Source organism: Somniosus microcephalus, chromosome 34, assembly GCF_052327205.1.
Source record: "Somniosus microcephalus isolate GS21.2 chromosome 34, FLI_Smic_1.0, whole genome shotgun sequence".
Taxonomy (NCBI): Eukaryota; Metazoa; Chordata; class Chondrichthyes; order Squaliformes; family Somniosidae; genus Somniosus; species Somniosus microcephalus.
The window spans coordinates 17,077,801-17,094,501 of record NC_141020.1 but is presented as its reverse complement, the minus strand read 5'-3'; the positions used below and the strand labels follow the sequence as shown (position 1 = coordinate 17,094,501).

General features: G+C 50.5%; 1 protein-coding gene across 3 annotated transcripts in view; it reads right to left on the bottom strand.

Annotated features, from left to right (window-relative positions):
* The window catches only part of LOC147096830 (mitogen-activated protein kinase kinase kinase kinase 5-like), a 217,435-nt gene that overhangs the window by 64,093 nt on the left and 136,641 nt on the right, over positions 1-16,701 (bottom strand). For all 3 annotated transcript variants that reach the window (XM_085973474.1, XM_085973473.1, XM_085973475.1), the window contains exons 11-13: positions 10,991-11,072; positions 6,197-6,313; positions 3,325-3,403 (exon numbers count right to left, since the gene is read on the bottom strand). In XM_085973474.1, the coding sequence (XP_085829600.1) occupies positions 3,325-3,403; positions 6,197-6,313; positions 10,991-11,072 (278 nt within the window). The remainder of the gene's footprint in view (positions 1-3,324; positions 3,404-6,196; positions 6,314-10,990; positions 11,073-16,701) is intronic.

The window sequence follows — 16,701 nt, the reverse complement described above, 5'->3', positions numbered from 1 at the left end:
CTGTGTCGTCACATTGCCCACAAAATGGCGGTTTTCCCGCGCTTGGCGGTCTTCACCCGTCCCCCGACACCGTCTCCCTTCAGCCCCGAGTGCGGCCCTTATCTCCGCCGCGATCGATGGCCCGCGCTTTTCACCGTGGCTCTCGCGCCTTCAGTGTCTGCCGACGCTGCGCCTTTCAGCCCGAGTGCGGCCCTTATCAGGGATTGCGATCGATGGCCCTTATCTCCCGATCGCGATCGCCCTTGTACCTCCGACTTCCCCCAGCCCTGTCTTTGCAGCCAACGCTGCTCGGCTTACCCACCACCGACGTTGAAAAAGAAGCTGCAGGATGTCTTCTGTCCTCCAGTTTTCAGTCGCTGATGGAGGCTTCAGGGTCCTAATGCCTGTCGCTTCCAGTGGGGTGGTGCGGTTTGAAACCTTTCTTCAACGTCCTGTCTGTGGACGAAGCCGCCGTGGAATAACTGCCGCAGGGTAAGAACCTGACTCGTCGCCAGTGTTAAGTCTGTGAATTATTTAGTTAATTAAGACACAGACTAATGAGTAACAATAAAAACAGGTCTTTACTGGTTGGAGGTAGGGACTATACTGAATACAAGATTACTGCACAGTGCTTATATACCGGTGTGTTCACCCCCGGTATTACGTCTACAGCAGCCTGAGAAAGTAGTACATCTCTTAAGGTGGAACAGGCTTAAGCTCTCTTAAGGTGGAACAGGTTACATACACAACACTGTCTTGTGTGGTAGAGAATTCCACAGGTTCACCACTCTCTGGGTGAAGAAATTCCTCCTCATCTCTGTCCTCACAGTTTCACATCAGACGGGACAACCTTGGGTCTAAGTGCCGCAGCCACATTGCGGGCCTGGATTTTTCTTCACTAACCCGCCACAAATCAGGGGGGAAGGAAGGTGCGGGGAAGAAGCACTGGGGCTCAGCACGGCCGATTTCCCCCACCCCCGCCGTAACGCCGATTGTCCACCATCACGTATAAATTATGGCAGGGACACGGGATGTGCAGGCCACTCCTGATGCAAAAAGACTACAGGAAACTTTCTGGTATCCGGCACTGACGGGACCGAGTTGGTGCCAGCCCATCAAAACTGCCGGACAAACCAGCGCTAATGTTAAAACATACGGAGCTTCTGAGCTCCGTCTGAAGCAACAAACCCTGTTGCTTAGCAACAGCTTCAAAACAGTCGGCGCAGCTTGCAAGCGTCTCTGTAGCTGAGCAACAGCTTCAGCTAGACGCTTGCAGAGCCACGACTGGAGAAAAAAAGCAACGAAAAGTAAAAAAACTTATCTGAACCGACTCCTGAATTTTGCCGGTGGAACGTTCCGGACATTTAACCTCCGTTTAAACGAAAGTTTCCTGTACTGAGTGCTTGGTTTGAGTATAAAACAAGGCTTTAATCAACCGTTTCACCACCATGAGATTCTAGTTACATCACTAGTTCCTGGTTACAGAAACGTCCTGAGCAAGCTGGGCCCACGCCCGAGTATTTATACTCCTTGGACGGCGCCACCAGCTGGCCGCCCAGTGTTACTTCATGAGTCATTTCTTCACAAATGATAAGATTCATGACAACTCCTTTTCCCTGTCTTGGTTCCACTCCTCCCTGGGGACCGCCAGGAGAGGGGTGGCCGGGGATCCCTGGGGCAGCAGCGGAAGATTGTCTGGTGGCCCTTTCTCGGTGGGGGAGGGCCCCACACTGGGTACCTCTCCCGCCCATTGGGCCTTGCCTTTTTAGGCCTCAGTGGGGGGCCAGAATTTTCCTTGCGGCCTCTTCAGTGGCGGAAATCAGACAGGGGGCCCTCACAGCGAAAAATAAACGCCTTCTGAACCAGGAAACGTAGAACTTACAGCCCAGAAACAGGCCATTCGGCCCAACTGGTCCGTGCCGGTGTTCATGCTTCACACGAGCCTCCTCCCACTCGACTTTATCTAACCCCATCAACATAAACCTTCTATTTGTTTCTCCCCCATGTGTTGATCTACAGGAAACTCTCGATTTACCGGCACCTAAATAACCGGAAATCTCTGTTAACCGGCAAAATTCAGGAGTCGGTTCAGGTAAGTTTTACTTCATATTAGTGGCTGTTCCTGGATCTGTGGCTGTGTAACTGGGGTTCCTGCACTTAGGGACACTTGGTCTGTGGCCGGAGTTCCTGCACCTGTTGCTAAGCAACAGGGAAGCCTGGATTTGTTGCTGTGTACGGCGCTCTCGTACCTTTTAACTATACCTCTCTGTAATCCGGACTTTTTGATAAACCAGCACCACGCCGGTCCCGTTGGTGCCAGATAATAAAGAAGTCACACAACGCCAGGTTATAGTCCAACAGTTTTTTTGAAATCACAAGCTTTCGGAGCGCTGCTCCTTCATCAGGTGAAGTGGAGAGATGCATAAAGACACAGCTTATATAGTCAGAGAATAATGCCAGATGTTTACAGGTAATCTTTCTAACTGCCATTTATCACACCTCGGCAGAGAGATAATCACAGCAATCAAAGGTGTGAATGGTGTCCAAACAGGTCAGTCAGGAAAACATTACATCAAAGTTAGAAAGTTAGAAAGATTACCTGTAATCATTTGGCATTATTCTCTGACTATATAAGCTGTGTCTTTATGCATCTCTCCACTTCACCTGACGAAGGAGCAGCGCTCCGAAAGCTTGTGATTTCAAATAAAGCTGTTGGACTATAACCTGGTGTTGTGCGACTTCTCACATTTGTCCACCCCAGTCCAACTCCGGCATCTCCACACCATGGATAATAAAGAGTTTCCTGTAACTTCCCCTTAAATGCTATTCGCCTTAACCACTCCCTGTGGTAGCGAGTTCCACATTCTAACCACTGTCTGGGTAAAGAGGTTTCTCCTAAATTCACAATTGGATTTATTAGTGACGATCTTATATTTATGGCCCCTAGTTTTGGATTCTCCCACAAGTGGAAACACCTTCCTTACGTCTACAATCAAACTCTTCCATAATTTCGATGACCTCTATCAGGTCGCCCCACAGCCTTGTCTCTGCTAGAGAACAGAGCCCCAGCTTTCTCAGTCTTTCCTGATAGTTATAACCTCTCAGTTCTGGTGTCGTCCTTGTAACACCGGGTCAGGGAGGCGATGACTGGTGGAATTCCTGCTTCAACATTCCTGAGATAGGAAAAGGACGATCCAGGCCTTGAGGTTTAAGAAGTAAATCCATTTTAACACCTGTACAACCCATTGTAGAATCGTTCTCTAACTAAACTGCTCACCAGCACCGACCGGGGAGCTGACACTCAGGTGAGTCAACGTCAAGTGTTCAGGGAAGTCTAAGACTTACGCTTTATTTCCGAGTTCGTTCTCTCTGCATGCGAGTGCCGGTTGGTCGAGTGAATCCTACGCGGGACAGCAGGAGGAGGCTGTGGGGAGGAAACGGGTCAGACGGTGAGGTGTTGCGGCCGATCCACGAAGCAGTGTTTAATTTGCTGTGTCTCTTGCTCACTGAGGTTAGATACAGAGTAAAGCTCCCTCTACACTGTCCCATCAAACACTCCCAGGGCAGGTACAGCACGGGTTAGATACAGAGTAAAGCTCCCTCTACACTGTCCCATCAAACACTCCCAGGACAGGTACAGCACGGGGTTAGATACAGAGTAAAGCTCCCTCTACACTGTCCCATCAAACACTCCCAGGACAGGTACAGCACGGGGTTAGATACAGAGTAAAGCTCCCTCTACACTGTCCCATCAAACACTCCCAGGACAGGTACAGCATGGGGTTAGATACAGAGTAAAGCTCCCTCTACACTGTCCCATCAAACACTCCCAGGGCAGGTACAGCACGGGTTAGATACAGAGTAAAGCTCCCTCTACACTATCCCATCAAACACTCCCAGGACAGGTACAGCACGGGGTTAGATACAGAGCAAAGCTCCCTCTACACTGTCCCATCAAACACTCCCAGGGCAGGTACAGCACGGGTTAGATACAGAGTAAAGCTCCCTCTACACTGTCCCATCAAACACTCCCAGGCAGGTACAGCATGGGTTAGATACAGAGTAAAGCTCCCTCTACACTGTCCCATCAAACACTCCCAGGCAGGTACAGCACGAGTTAGACACAGAGTAAAGCTCCCTCTACACTGTCCCATCAAACACTCCCAGGCAGGTACAGCATGGGTTAGATACAGAGTAAAGCTCCCTCTACACTGTCCCATCAAACACTCCCAGGCAGGTACAGCACGAGTTAGACACAGAGTAAAGCTCCCTCTACACTGTCCCATCAAACACTCCCAGGGCAGGTACAGCACGGGTTAGATACAGAGTAAAGCTCCCTCTACACTGTCCCATCAAACACTCCCAGGGCAGGTACAGCACGGGTTAGATACAGAGTAAAGCTCCCTCTACACTGTCCCATCAAACACTCCCCGGGCAGGTACAGCACGGGGTAGATACAGAGTAAAGCTCCCTCTACACTGTCCCATCAAACACTCCCAGGGCAGGTACAGCACGGGTAGATACAGAGTAAAGCTCCCTCGATGCTGTCCCATCAAACACTCCCAGCACAGGTACAGCACGGGGTTAGATACAGAGTAAAGCTCCCTCTACACTGTCCCATCAAACACTCCCAGGGCAGGTACAGCACGGGTTAGATACAGAGTAAAGCTCCCTCTACACTGTCCCATCAAACACTCCCAGGGCAGGTACAGCACGGGTAGGTACAGAGTAAAGCTCCCTCTACACTGTCCCATCAAACACTCCCAGGGCAGGTACAGCACGGGTTACATACAGAGTAAAGCTCCCTCTACACTGTCCCATCAAACACTCCCAGGGCAGGTACAGCACGGGTTAGATACAGAGTAAAGCTCCCTCTACACTGTCCCGTCAAACACTCCCAGGGCAGATGGTCTGAAATTCTTGCAGTGAAGGAGAGTACTGGAATCCTTGACCTGTTACTAACAGCGGTTCAGAGTCACAAGAGCGACACATTTGTAGACGGACTCAGGTAGAGGTGACGATGGGGTGTGGGGTGGTGGTGGGGTGGGCGGCGGAGGGCGGGACACCAACGGTTGGCAGACTGTGAGTCAGACTGTTCACTATAAGCTGTCTAGACCCATTTCACTGAACAGGCAGTGGGGGAGCTGTCTGGGCTGTGTGCGGGGGGCAGGGTGGGGTGGGGGTGGGGGAAGGAACCAGGAATAGGTCTCTACCATCCCCTGTGCTCCATTGGGGGAGGTGGCAACACCAGCCTCAACCCCAGTAGGAGGGAGAGCTTTGCACTTCCCCCAATCCCAGTAGAAGGGAGAGCTTTGCACTTCCCCCAATCCCAGTAGAAGGGAGAGCCCTGCACTTCCCCAAATCCCAGTAGAAGGGAGAGCCCTGCACTTCCCCCAATCCCAGTAGGAGGGAAAGACCTGGACTTGCCCCAATCCCAGTAGGACAGAGAGCCTTGCACTTCCCCCAATCCCAGTAGGACAGAGAGCCCTGCACTTCCCTCAATCCCAGTAGAAGGGAGAGCCCTGCACTTCCCCCAATCCCAGTAGAAGGGAGAACCCTGCACTTCCCCCAATCCCAGTCAGACAGTGAGCCTTGCACTTCCCCCAATCCCAGTAGGACAGTGAGCCTTGCACTTCCCCCAATCCCAGTAGGACGGAGAGCCTTGCACTTCCCTCAATCCCAGAAGGGAGAGCCCTGCACTTCCCCCATCCCAGTAGAAGGGAGAGCCCTGCACTTCCCCCAATCCCAGTAGGACAGAGAGCCTTGCACTTCCCCAATCCCAGTAGAAGGGAGAGCCCTGCATTTCTTCCAATCCCAGTAGGACAGAGAGCCCTGCACTTCCCCCAATCCCAGTAGGACAGAGAGCCTTTCACTTCCCTCAATCCCAGTAGGAGGGAAAGACCTGGACTTGCCCCAATCCCAGTAGAAGGGAGAGCCCTGCACTTCCCCCAATCCCAGTAGAAGGGAGAGCCCTGCACTTCCCCCAATCCCAGTAGAAGGGAGAGCCTTTCACTTCCCTCAATCCCAGTAGGAGGGAAAGACCTGGACTTGCCCCAATCCCAGTAGGAGTGGGAGGTGCCTGCACGTCTCTTATGACCACGGTAATAAGAGAAGGCTTGGATCTCCTCCCAGCCCCCAGTAGGAGCGTGAGGCTTGATCTCCCCTTGGCCCCAGTATCAGGGGGATGTACAGCACAGGTATTCACAGGGTAACGTACCTCAGGGTCGTCTTCATCCATCTCCCGGAGGCTGGAGTGTTTCTCTGGGTTCCGGAGCTTGTCGATTAGATCGTGAACCAGGACCCGGCTGAGGCCGGGCTGCGCCACAAACTGGTTCTAAAAGGGAGAGCGAGTGAAACAGGAGCGAGGGATGGGGAGAAAGAGAAAGGGAGAGAGATGGAGCAAGAAAGGAAGGGGAGAAAGAGAAAAAAAGAAATGACGAGAGAGAAAGGGGAGAGTAGGAGAGATGGGGAAGAAGAAAGAGAAAGGGAGAGATGGTGGGATGGAAAGAGAGACATATAATTTATAAATAATTCAAGATTCATAGACTCATAGCACAGAAGGAGGCCATTCGGCCCATCGTGCCTGTGCCGGCTCTTCGAAAGAGTTCTCCAATTAGTCCCACTCCCCTGCTCTTTCCCCACAGCCCTGCAAATTTTTCCTCTTCCAGTATTTATCCAATTCTCTTTTGAAAGTTACTATTGAATCTGCTTCCACCGCCCTTTCAGGCAGCGCATTCCAGATCATAACAACTCGCTGCATAAAAAAGATTCTCCTCATCTCGCCTCTAATTCTTTTGCCAATTGCCAAGTGTGAGGTTATGCACTTTGGCAGAAAAAATCAAAGAGCAAGTTATTATCTAAATGGAGAGAAACTGCAAAGTGCTACAGTACAAAGGGATCTGGGGGCCCTGGTGCATGAAACACAGAAGGTTAGTATGCAGGTGCAGCAGGTGATCAGGAAGGCCAATGGAATCTTGGCTTTTATTGCAAGGGAGATGGAGTATAAAAACAGGGAAGTCTTGCTTCAGTTATACAGGGTATTGGTGAGGCCACACCTGGAATACTGCGTGCAGTTTTGGTTTCCATATTTAAGAAAAGATATACAGGTAGGCTATCCTTTATCCGAAAACCTCGGGACCAGCCGTGTTTCGGTTTTCGGAAAATTTCGGAAGGTATTTTATAAGACTGGGAAATTTGTCGGGGGTGTGTCGGCGGGGGTCAGGGTCGGCGGGGGGGTCAGTGGGGGGTCAGGGGTGGGGGTCGGCGGGGGTCGGGGTCGGCGGGGGTCCGCATGGGGGTCGGCGGGGGTCGGGGTCGGCAGGGGTCCGCGGGGGGGTCGGCGGGGTGGTCGGCGGGGGTCTCGGCGGGGGGGTCGGCGGGAGTCGGGATCAGCGGGGGTCCGCAGGGGGGGGTCGGCGGGAGTCGGGGTCGGCGGGGGTCCGCGGGGGGGTCGGCGGGTGGGTCGGCGGGGGTCCGCGGAGGGTCGTCGGCGGGGGTCGGGGTCGTGCGCACGACTTACGCTGACCCTCTGCTCAGCGTAAGTCGTGCACCACTCTGGTCATGTCGTGCGCAGGACTTACGCTGAACGAAAAAACCTTCGGTTTTTAGAGGGTTTCGGTTTTCGGAAGTTCGGATAAAAGGTAGTCTACCTGTACTTGCTCTCGAGGCGGTTCAGAGAAGGTTCACTCGGTTGATTCCGGAGATGAGGGGGTTGACGTATGAGGAAAGGTTGAGTAGGTTGGGCCTCTACTCATTGGAATTCAGAAGAATGAGAGGTGATCTTATCGAAACATATAAGATTGTGAGGGGGATTGATCGGGTGGATGCGGTGAGGATGTTTCCACTGATGGGTGAGACTAGAACTAGGGGGCATAATCTTAGAATAAGGGGCTGCCCTTTCAAAACTGAGATGAGGAGAAACTTCTTCACTCAGAGGGTAGTAAATCTATGGAATTTGCTACCCCAGAGAGCTGTGGAAGCTGCGACATTAAATAAATTTAAAACAGAGGGAATAAGGGGTTACGGGGAGAGGGCAGGGAAGTGGACGTGAGTCTAGGTTTGGATCAGCCATGATCCTATTGAATGGCGGAGCAGGCCCGAGGGGCGTATGGCCTACTCCTGCTCCTACTTCTTATGTTCTTATGGATCTGTCCCCTCTGGTTACCGACCCTCCTGCCATTGGAAACAATGGGGGAAAAATTCAGTATTGCCCCGTTTGGGACGCCATTATCGGCCATGCGCAAAGATATAATTATTGCCTCCGACAGCAAACTTGGCTTTTATCACCCCTGGAGGTGATTGGAGCGCTAAATCAGGCGCTTCACACCTGTCTTAAGGCGCAAAGGCCGAGGAGCGAGGCGCTACCTCAGAGCGCTGGCGAAGCAAGGAAGGGCAAATCAAAATAAACCTGCAAAGTGCTGCTCAGTACTCAAAACTCCTTCACACAGCGTTGACTCTCTCCAGAAGTTTCTCCCTCTCTCTCAGAATGCGTGGTGCAAAAATGTCACCGACAAAAAAAGGCAGGAAGCGGTCGCCTTTAAATAGCGCTCCCCCAGTCCCTTCCTGACTGCATAACGCTCCCCTCAACCTGTCGTTGCTAGCAGCAGGCGGTAAGGCAGGGGGCGCCACTCAATATCCGGTCCGGGGCGCTAACGGGGCGTTGCGCACTCGACTGACGTCACAATCTGCCGGCGCAGGAGATTGTGGCGGTAGTGTTTAGCGCCGCCGCAAAATGTCTAGTTAATTTCGCGAGCGGCGCAAACATCGCCGCGCCCGGGCGCTAGTTGCTTTGCGCCTCATTAGCGCCCTCTTAAGGCGATAATGGGAGGCGCACACACAACTGAATTTTTCCCCCAAGTTTCTCCTTATTTACTCTATCAAAACCCCTCATAATTTTGAACACCTCTATTAAATCTCCCCTTAACTTTCTCTGCTCTAAGGGGAATAATCCCAGCTTCCCTCGTCGCTCCGCATGACCGAAGCCCCTCATCCCTGGTATCATTCTAGTAAATCTTCTAATGATATGTTTGCAGTTTTCCAGTCTCTATTTCCACTTTGGAGTCTGTAGTATCGACGCACCACTAACCCCGGCCAGAGTGGAGATGACTGGGTAATTACCCCGTCAATCCCACCTGGAGACCGCACTGCTGTAAGTGACTGGGATTGATTTGACGTATTTAGTTTGTATTTTGTAACTATCCTCCACTCACTGCATTTTGCTGGAGAAATAATCCCGCTTTTATCGGGAGAAGTTGCTGTAGTTTTGGTCATGAGATCTGCTTGCTGTAGTTCATAGAGACTCTTTTTAAATAGACTCTGCAGACTGTTTGCTGCAGTGCGCTGTTTAAAGAGACTCGGGGCGCGATCTTGCCAGCCCTGGGGAGGCAGGTTTGGAGGCGGGACTACTGGGAAAATGGCAGAATCTGGGGGCGGGATCTGCCTCCGTGCCATCTTCCCGGGAGGCAGGAAGCCAACCCGCGCCGGGTCCCGTCTCCTGGAGGCGGGAAGGTGATTACAGCCACTTAACTGCCTGTTAACAGGTAATTAATAGGCAGATAAGAGGATTATCCCCATTTTCCCCACACAAGAGCGCGCTTCCCGAATGCTGCGAACCCCGCCAGGGTCATCGAGGCGAGCAGTGGGTCTGCGGGGGTCGGAGGGGTGCAAAAGTGCGCTGTGGAGGTAAGTGATGGGTGCAAGTGTGGAGAGGTGAGTATGTGAGGTGAGTGGAAAGTGATAGAAAATGTTTACTTACCTTTGTTTCTTCCTGCAGGCTTCAAATGTTGGGGATGCGGAGAGTCTAGCATCTCACCGGTAGAGATGACAGATGGCTGCTGCATTCTCAGATGCAACAACCATCTAATTTCTGCTCACAAAAGAGGTTTGATGAGGTCTTGAATACAAGGACTCATCAAACAACAGAGAATGTCAGTGTTTGACAGCTTCACAGAGCTGTCAAACGATGACAATTCATCTGTCAAAAATCTTTGACAGATGAAATGTCATACGCCGACGTTCTCTGTAACCAGCTTCCCCTTAGTTGGCCTGCTAAGCCCGCTGGGTGGGTTTAACAAGGTCAATCAAGGGAAAATAGCGTGGGTTGGCCAGAAGTCGATGGAGGCGGGACTGAAACCTGACAAGTGGGAGTCCCGCCTCCAAAAGCTCCACATTGGCAAAATCCAGTCCTCTGTTTGCTGACTAAATAGATTCTGTTTGCTGTAAGATAGAGCGTTTGCTGTGAGTCCTGCCATGTTCCGCTCTGCCTCCAACTCATTGGCTGACACAGTGGGCACGCTGCCTGTAGTTTTACATGGTGTTTGCAGCACAGAAACAGGCTATTCGGCCCAACAGGTCCATGCCTGCTTTAACTTTTAATTTCCACCGGAACTTCACAAAGAAGGGCACAAATGGGGGTGGGCCGGCCAGGAGAGGGGAGGGGGCCTGGACCCTGGAGGATGAGAACATTTAGTATTGGACCTTCTGTAAGGAGGCCGTGAATCAAGTCTCCGTGGGGGTGGGGGAGGTAACTGATACATCCCCCCCACCACCTCCAGACAGCTTGTGGGCGCTGGAGTTTCCCGACTAGTGCCCGAGATGTACCCATACAGGGACGGGCACCTACTGCCCAGGTGCAGATCAGATGACCTCCCACTGCCCCTGCATACTGGGGGGGAGAGGGAGGGGGGGTGGTGGTCAGGGTCAGTGGGCACAATCCTGGCGTAACCGCCCAGGAACGCGTCCCGCGAAGTTCTTCCACAGCGAGCGAATAAAGGGCCTAGCGTTTTAATAAAGGGCTTTCCATGCCACAGTGGATCCTGGGCTAGTTCTGTCTCCTTGGTGTTCTCTCAGTGTAACAGCAAGAGAAAACGGGCAAGGGTGGGATTTACCATCACGGTGAGAGGCCACCATCTTAGCCCCGAGATGCCCACCGTGAATACGCAGATCTATCAGCAGGCTGCTACAGGCTAATGTCGCGGCTAGAGGTGGACCCGGGATCCGTGGCCGTACTTACCATTAGCATCTTGCTGGCGGCCGGCCTCTTCTTCGGATTCTTCGTTAACGTCAACTTGGCAAAGTTGTGGAACGCTGAGCTCCTGCGGAGGAAGAGGGCAAAGGTCACGCCTTGCTAAAGTTCAATATCTTCACGCTCCCCCCCCCACTCCCCCGTCCCCCTCCCACCCCCTTGCCCTGGGCAGGTTCACCCCTTGCTTCTTTTCATTAATCAGGGAATGAGGAAGAGGAAATCGCCCGCATGTCCTGACTGTATGTCTGGGTGACTGATTGCTGCAAACCAATGGACTCCAAGCAAGGCCCAGAGTTTACAGCACAGAAACAGGCCATTCAGCCCAACCGGTCCGTGCCGGTGTTTATTCTCTACACGAGCCTCCTCCCACCCTTCTTCATCTCACCCCATCAGCATCTCCTTCTATTCCTTTCTCCCTCATGTCTAGTCCTGTTAGAATTTTATAGGTTTCGATGAGATCCCCTCTCAATCTTCTAAACTCCAGCGAGTATAAGCCCAATCGACACAATCTCTCCTCATACGTCATTCTGGGTAAAGAAGTTTCTCCTGAATTCCTTATTGGATTTATCTTATATTTATGATTCATATTTTTGTTCTCCCCACAAGTGGAATCATCTTCTCTACATCTGCCCTGTCGAACCCCTTCATAATCTTACTGACCTCTATCAAGTCATTCAGAAACTCTAGGCTTACAATTGCATCCACCCCCCCCCGCAAAGAACTTCCCGTCCATCGGTTTGTTCTCCTTTTAAGTCCCAGGTCTTCATGCCCTTATCCTCAGCAAATTCAATACTCTCTCCCACCCTGGTCGATACCCCTGGGATGGCAGGAATGACGTATGAGGAGAGATTGTGTCAATTGGGCTTATACTCACTGGAGTTTAGAAGATTGAGAGGGGATCTCATTGAAACCTATAAAATTCGAACAGGACTAGACAGACTAGATGCAGGAAGGATGTTCCCAATGGCCGGGGAGTCCAGAACCAGGGGTCACAGTCTAAGGATAAGGGGTAAACCATTTAGGACTGAAATGAGGAGGAATTTCTTCACCCAGAGAGTGGTGAACCTGTGGAATTCTCTACCACAGAAGGCAGTAGAGGCCAATTCATTAAATATATTCAAGAAAGAGTTGGATATATTTCTTGAGGCTAAAGGGGTCAAGGGATATGGGGAGAAGGCAGGGACAGGGTACTGAGTTTGGATGATCAGCCATGATCTCATTGAATGGCAGAGCAGGCTCGAGGGGCCGAATGGCCTACTCCTGCTCCTATCTTCTATGTTTCTATGTTTCACTCCCTCAAGTCCAAGGGGCACAGACTGGAGCATGTCTCGTGCATCAGATATGGCTGCTTCACTATCAGGCCTCACTCTCCTCTGCCAAAACCGCCCACTCCACTAGGATCGCCCCGGAATGCAAGGGTGACCCCTGGCTTCTGTTCCCCACTATTAAATGTCTCCTCAAAAGCCCTCTCTCCTGCCCCCTCCTCCCTCACCCCCAACAAAAGTGCACTCATAAACTTCTTTGTCACCAAGATTGAGACCATCCATTCAACTGCCTCTGCCTTCGCCTTTCCCCTGTCTTGATCACTTTGTCCGTCTTTCGGATGAGACGTTAAACCGAGGCCCCATCTGCTCTCTCAGGTGGGCGTAAAAGATCCCCTGACACTATTTCGAAGAAGAGCAGGGGGAGTTCTCCCCGGTGTCCTGGGGCTAATATTTATCCCTCAATCAACATCACTAAAACAAATTATCTGGTCATTTTTGTAAAGTCTGTGGGTTGTGCAGTTAATAAATACACAGACTTCAGAAGTAACAAACAAACAGGTCTTTACTATTCGAAGGTCCGGGCGAATCTGCCCCAGCAATCATGCCACAACACTTATATACTGGTGTGGTCACTATCGGTATTACAGTATACAGAAGCCAAACAAATAGTGCCACACCTAAAGTAGTTCCCTTAAAGGTGAACGGTTACATTCAATAGTTCCCTTAAAGATAGACGGGTACATACACTACAATCCTCCCTTTTTAGCTTATTACTTACAGAGTCCCCGTTAAACATACATATCTTCAAATTCCTATAAACCAAATTACAGATATAATCTCGGTGGAGTCAATGTCATATAAAACAATTTACAAATATAATCTCGGTGGAAACAGTTCACAGGTTCAGTCTCTGCGGAAACAGTTCATAGATTCAGTCTCTGATCTTGACTCGTTCCGAACAACATTTCTTTGGTGTAGCCGGTTCACCTGGCTAGCGTGACTCCTCCGTAGCCTTTTTCTTGACGTAACAGCTTGAACTTTCGTCCTGTTGAACCAGCAGTGCGGACTTTTACAACCAACTGGCTGTCTTGACATTTTCCAGTTTTTCAACTAATTTAGCTCCTTTCGTAATGTCCCGCCTGGAATGGTAGAAGTGCTAATATTTTAGACAGTTATTATCTTCTGCTTCTTCTTTTTCTTTTCTGCCTTTTTGAAACTCTCGGAGCTCCTTTCTCGGCTGCCAGCTGTAGCGCCACCAACTCTCTATGTTCCTTAGACCTTAAGTGCTTCATCCGGATTTCAGCACTTTGAGAGTTTTCATCACAAGCTGGGCAGACCACATCCTCGTAATATTCAGTGTCACTCAACAGGTCATGGTAATATTCAGGTTCGTCCTGAGTTAGGCCAGCGAGAGAGACTTCTTCTTCCTCCTCACCCATCTGGACGTTAGCTGACGGTGGTTCCTTCCCTAAACATCTTTCTTGAAAAGCCTTCTTCATGCATTCATATTCATCCCGCTCTTCCTGGGTTATCTGCCATTCCTTCACGACGGACCTCGTTTGTGAGTTCAATACCTTCCTTTCCATCGGTAATTGCGTTATCAGGCTATTTAACCCTTCTACTGAAATAACGGTTTCCACATTCTTCTGTTCACCTTGACGTGATTCAATGTACTTTTGGCATCCTTGTAAAATTTGTGTTGCCACCTCAGCTATCTCCGTGACTTTTGAGAGCTCCGAACTCGTGCCCCCTGAAGATTGAAGCTCGTGTTCAGATTGTTCCCCTTGCCGAGTCTTGTCCTTCAGCATATGAAGGAGTTGGCCGACCGTTAACTCTTCCCTGGGAACACGGTGGATCAGAGTCTTCTCCATTTCATCCACCTCTTTCTCCAATATTTCCACCTTACGTTCCTCTTGAACTTTGGCTTTCAGCGCTCGGCAAAGTTGCGCCCTGATGCTCTCTAGTTCATGTTCAGGGACCATTCTTACAGTGTCCTGTTCTTCCACTGAAAGGATTCCCAGTTGAATCTGTTCTTCAAGTTGTTGAACCTCGGTCATTGCCGCCTCATACTTGTCTTGGGTGTCCTTCAATGTTTTTATAAGTTCTTGGACATCCTGTCTTTCATGCTCTGCCATGATTTTCACCTCTAATTGCTCATCTATGGATGGAGCTTCTATCGATGAGTCTGTCTTGGCCTTGAGTTCATCAAGAATTTCCTGCAGCCTTTGGACTTCTTGCTCATGTTCAACCTTTAGTTGTTCATATGCTTCTACTGAAACTAGCTTTTCAGAGGCTGCCGAGTTAACCCCCTCCAGAATTGTAGCCTGGGCCTGTTCATACTGTTCTTTCAACTTCTCACACTCTGCTTGTAAGGAGTCGTAGAGAAGAACTGGAATAAAATCCTGGCTCCCTGAAGATTCCTCTTCCTTTGGTTCATTCTGTAAATATTCTAGTTCCTGAACAGCATCAGGGGAATGTGATTGGTATTTGACCATGATGGCTCTATGGTCGCTCTCTGCTTGAGCTAGCTGTCTCTGTAGTCTTTCCAGGTTCCCCCATTCGGTGTCCCAGAACTTTTCCATATTTTTCATCTCCTGTACGAGACGGTCACTCAACTGTTCTAATTGTTGTCGTACTTTGACATAAGTTTGCGTCCGAGCTCGGTGTTCTTCCACCATGGATGAATCCTTTGCTTGAACAGGCTCAGAATTCTCTGTCAACCTGGAGTTCTGCTCTGCAGCTTTATTCTTCTTGGTACCATAAGTCCTTCTGCATGTCTTCGTTTTCTTCCCCATCGTCGGCAAGTCCCTTTTAGCCTTGTCTTCCATTTCCGACTTGGTCTTATCATCATCCATTTCAGAATCTGAGCTAATAGCTTGCACCGAGTCCTCCCTCATTATGGCTTTTAGGTAATGCCATTCCATGTCTATTTTCTTAATCCACTCCCGTCCTAGAAGTGGTGGTCCTCCCTCAGATAATACATACAAGTTCATTCTTGGGTGTTCTTTACCCCTATCTCTCACCTTGACTCTTATTTTCCCCACGGGGTATACGTTATGCCCCGGGTATGTCTGTAATACGAACTTGGTATTTCTTAAAGGTATGTGAGAGAATAGCCGGTGGTAGTCCCTTCGGTTGATGACTGATAGAGCTGATCCAGTGTCCAGCTCCATTCTTACTTGGACTCCAGCTATTTTTAATATGACCCAGATGGCCTGTAGATCCGTTGCTTTACCCACATTGTGGATTCTCAGACTACCCAGCTCCTGGTTGTTTGGGTCTGAGTCTGAATTCTGTTCGTCTGAACTCTTCTCAGCCACCTTGTGTACCTTGTTGTACTTTTCTGGTGGTGGCTTCCTTTGATTATTGGTCTTTTTCCCGGACCGGCATACCTTCGCGATGTGACCCAGTTTGCCACACTTCCTACACTCTTGGTTCTTAAACCAGCATTGATTCTGGTCATGCGTTGTCTTCCCACAACGGTAGCATTTTGTTGTGCTTGAAGTAATTTGGTCCACCCCGAGTGCCGCCGCCTTTAGTTGCATTTCCGCCGTTCCTTTCGCTGCAGCTTCGTGCGATGCAGCTATAAGGACAGCCCTGTCCAGTGTGAGGTCGTTCTCTTCCAGTAGTCGCTTCTGCGTCCCTTCTTTGGACAATCCGCATACGAACTTGTCCCGCAGCACTTCTGTCAGATTCCCTCCGAACTGGCAGTACTTCGCTAGCCTACGCAGTTCGACCAAGTATTCCGCATTGCTTTCGTCTTTCTTCTGCGTTCTTGCGTAGAATTTGAATCGTTCAGCCAGCATCAGCGGTATGGGGTTCAAGTGGTCCTTCAGCACAGCCACAATCTCTTCGAAGGTCTGATCCGCTGGTTTATTTGGTGCTATTAGATGCTTCAAGAGCCCGTATGTTTTTGCCCCCATCGAGTTTAGCAATGTTATCGCCTTGTCGTCTTCCTCTATTTTGTTGGCTTCGCAATAGATCTCTATGCGTTCCACGTACGTGGCCCAGTCTTCTATTTCAGAATTAAAGTCGTTAATATTCCCTCGCTTAAGGACATTTTTCTTCCCTTGGGAGCAGCACAGTATTCTTTAAGTATTCTTATTTATTTGTTTGTTTCTAAGATGGCGGTTTTCCCGCGAAATCGGCGGTTTCCCGCTCTTCCTTTCTCGCCCCGCCCACTTCAATGGCGGTTTCCCGCTTCTGGCGGTCTTCTCCGCCTAATGGCGGCTTCCCGCGTTTCTTCCCGGTGGAAGGGGTACGCTTCCCCCACAGCGGTCAGGTTCAGCCGCTGGCTGGCTTCCGCACAGCTCCCCTTACTCGGCTATGTCTTTTCCTCCCGCCCGCACGGCTCTACCGGCGCTGGGTACACCCCGTTAACGGAGGAACAGTTCAGCCGCTGGACTGGCTCTCGCGCAGTCTCTCTCTCCGTCC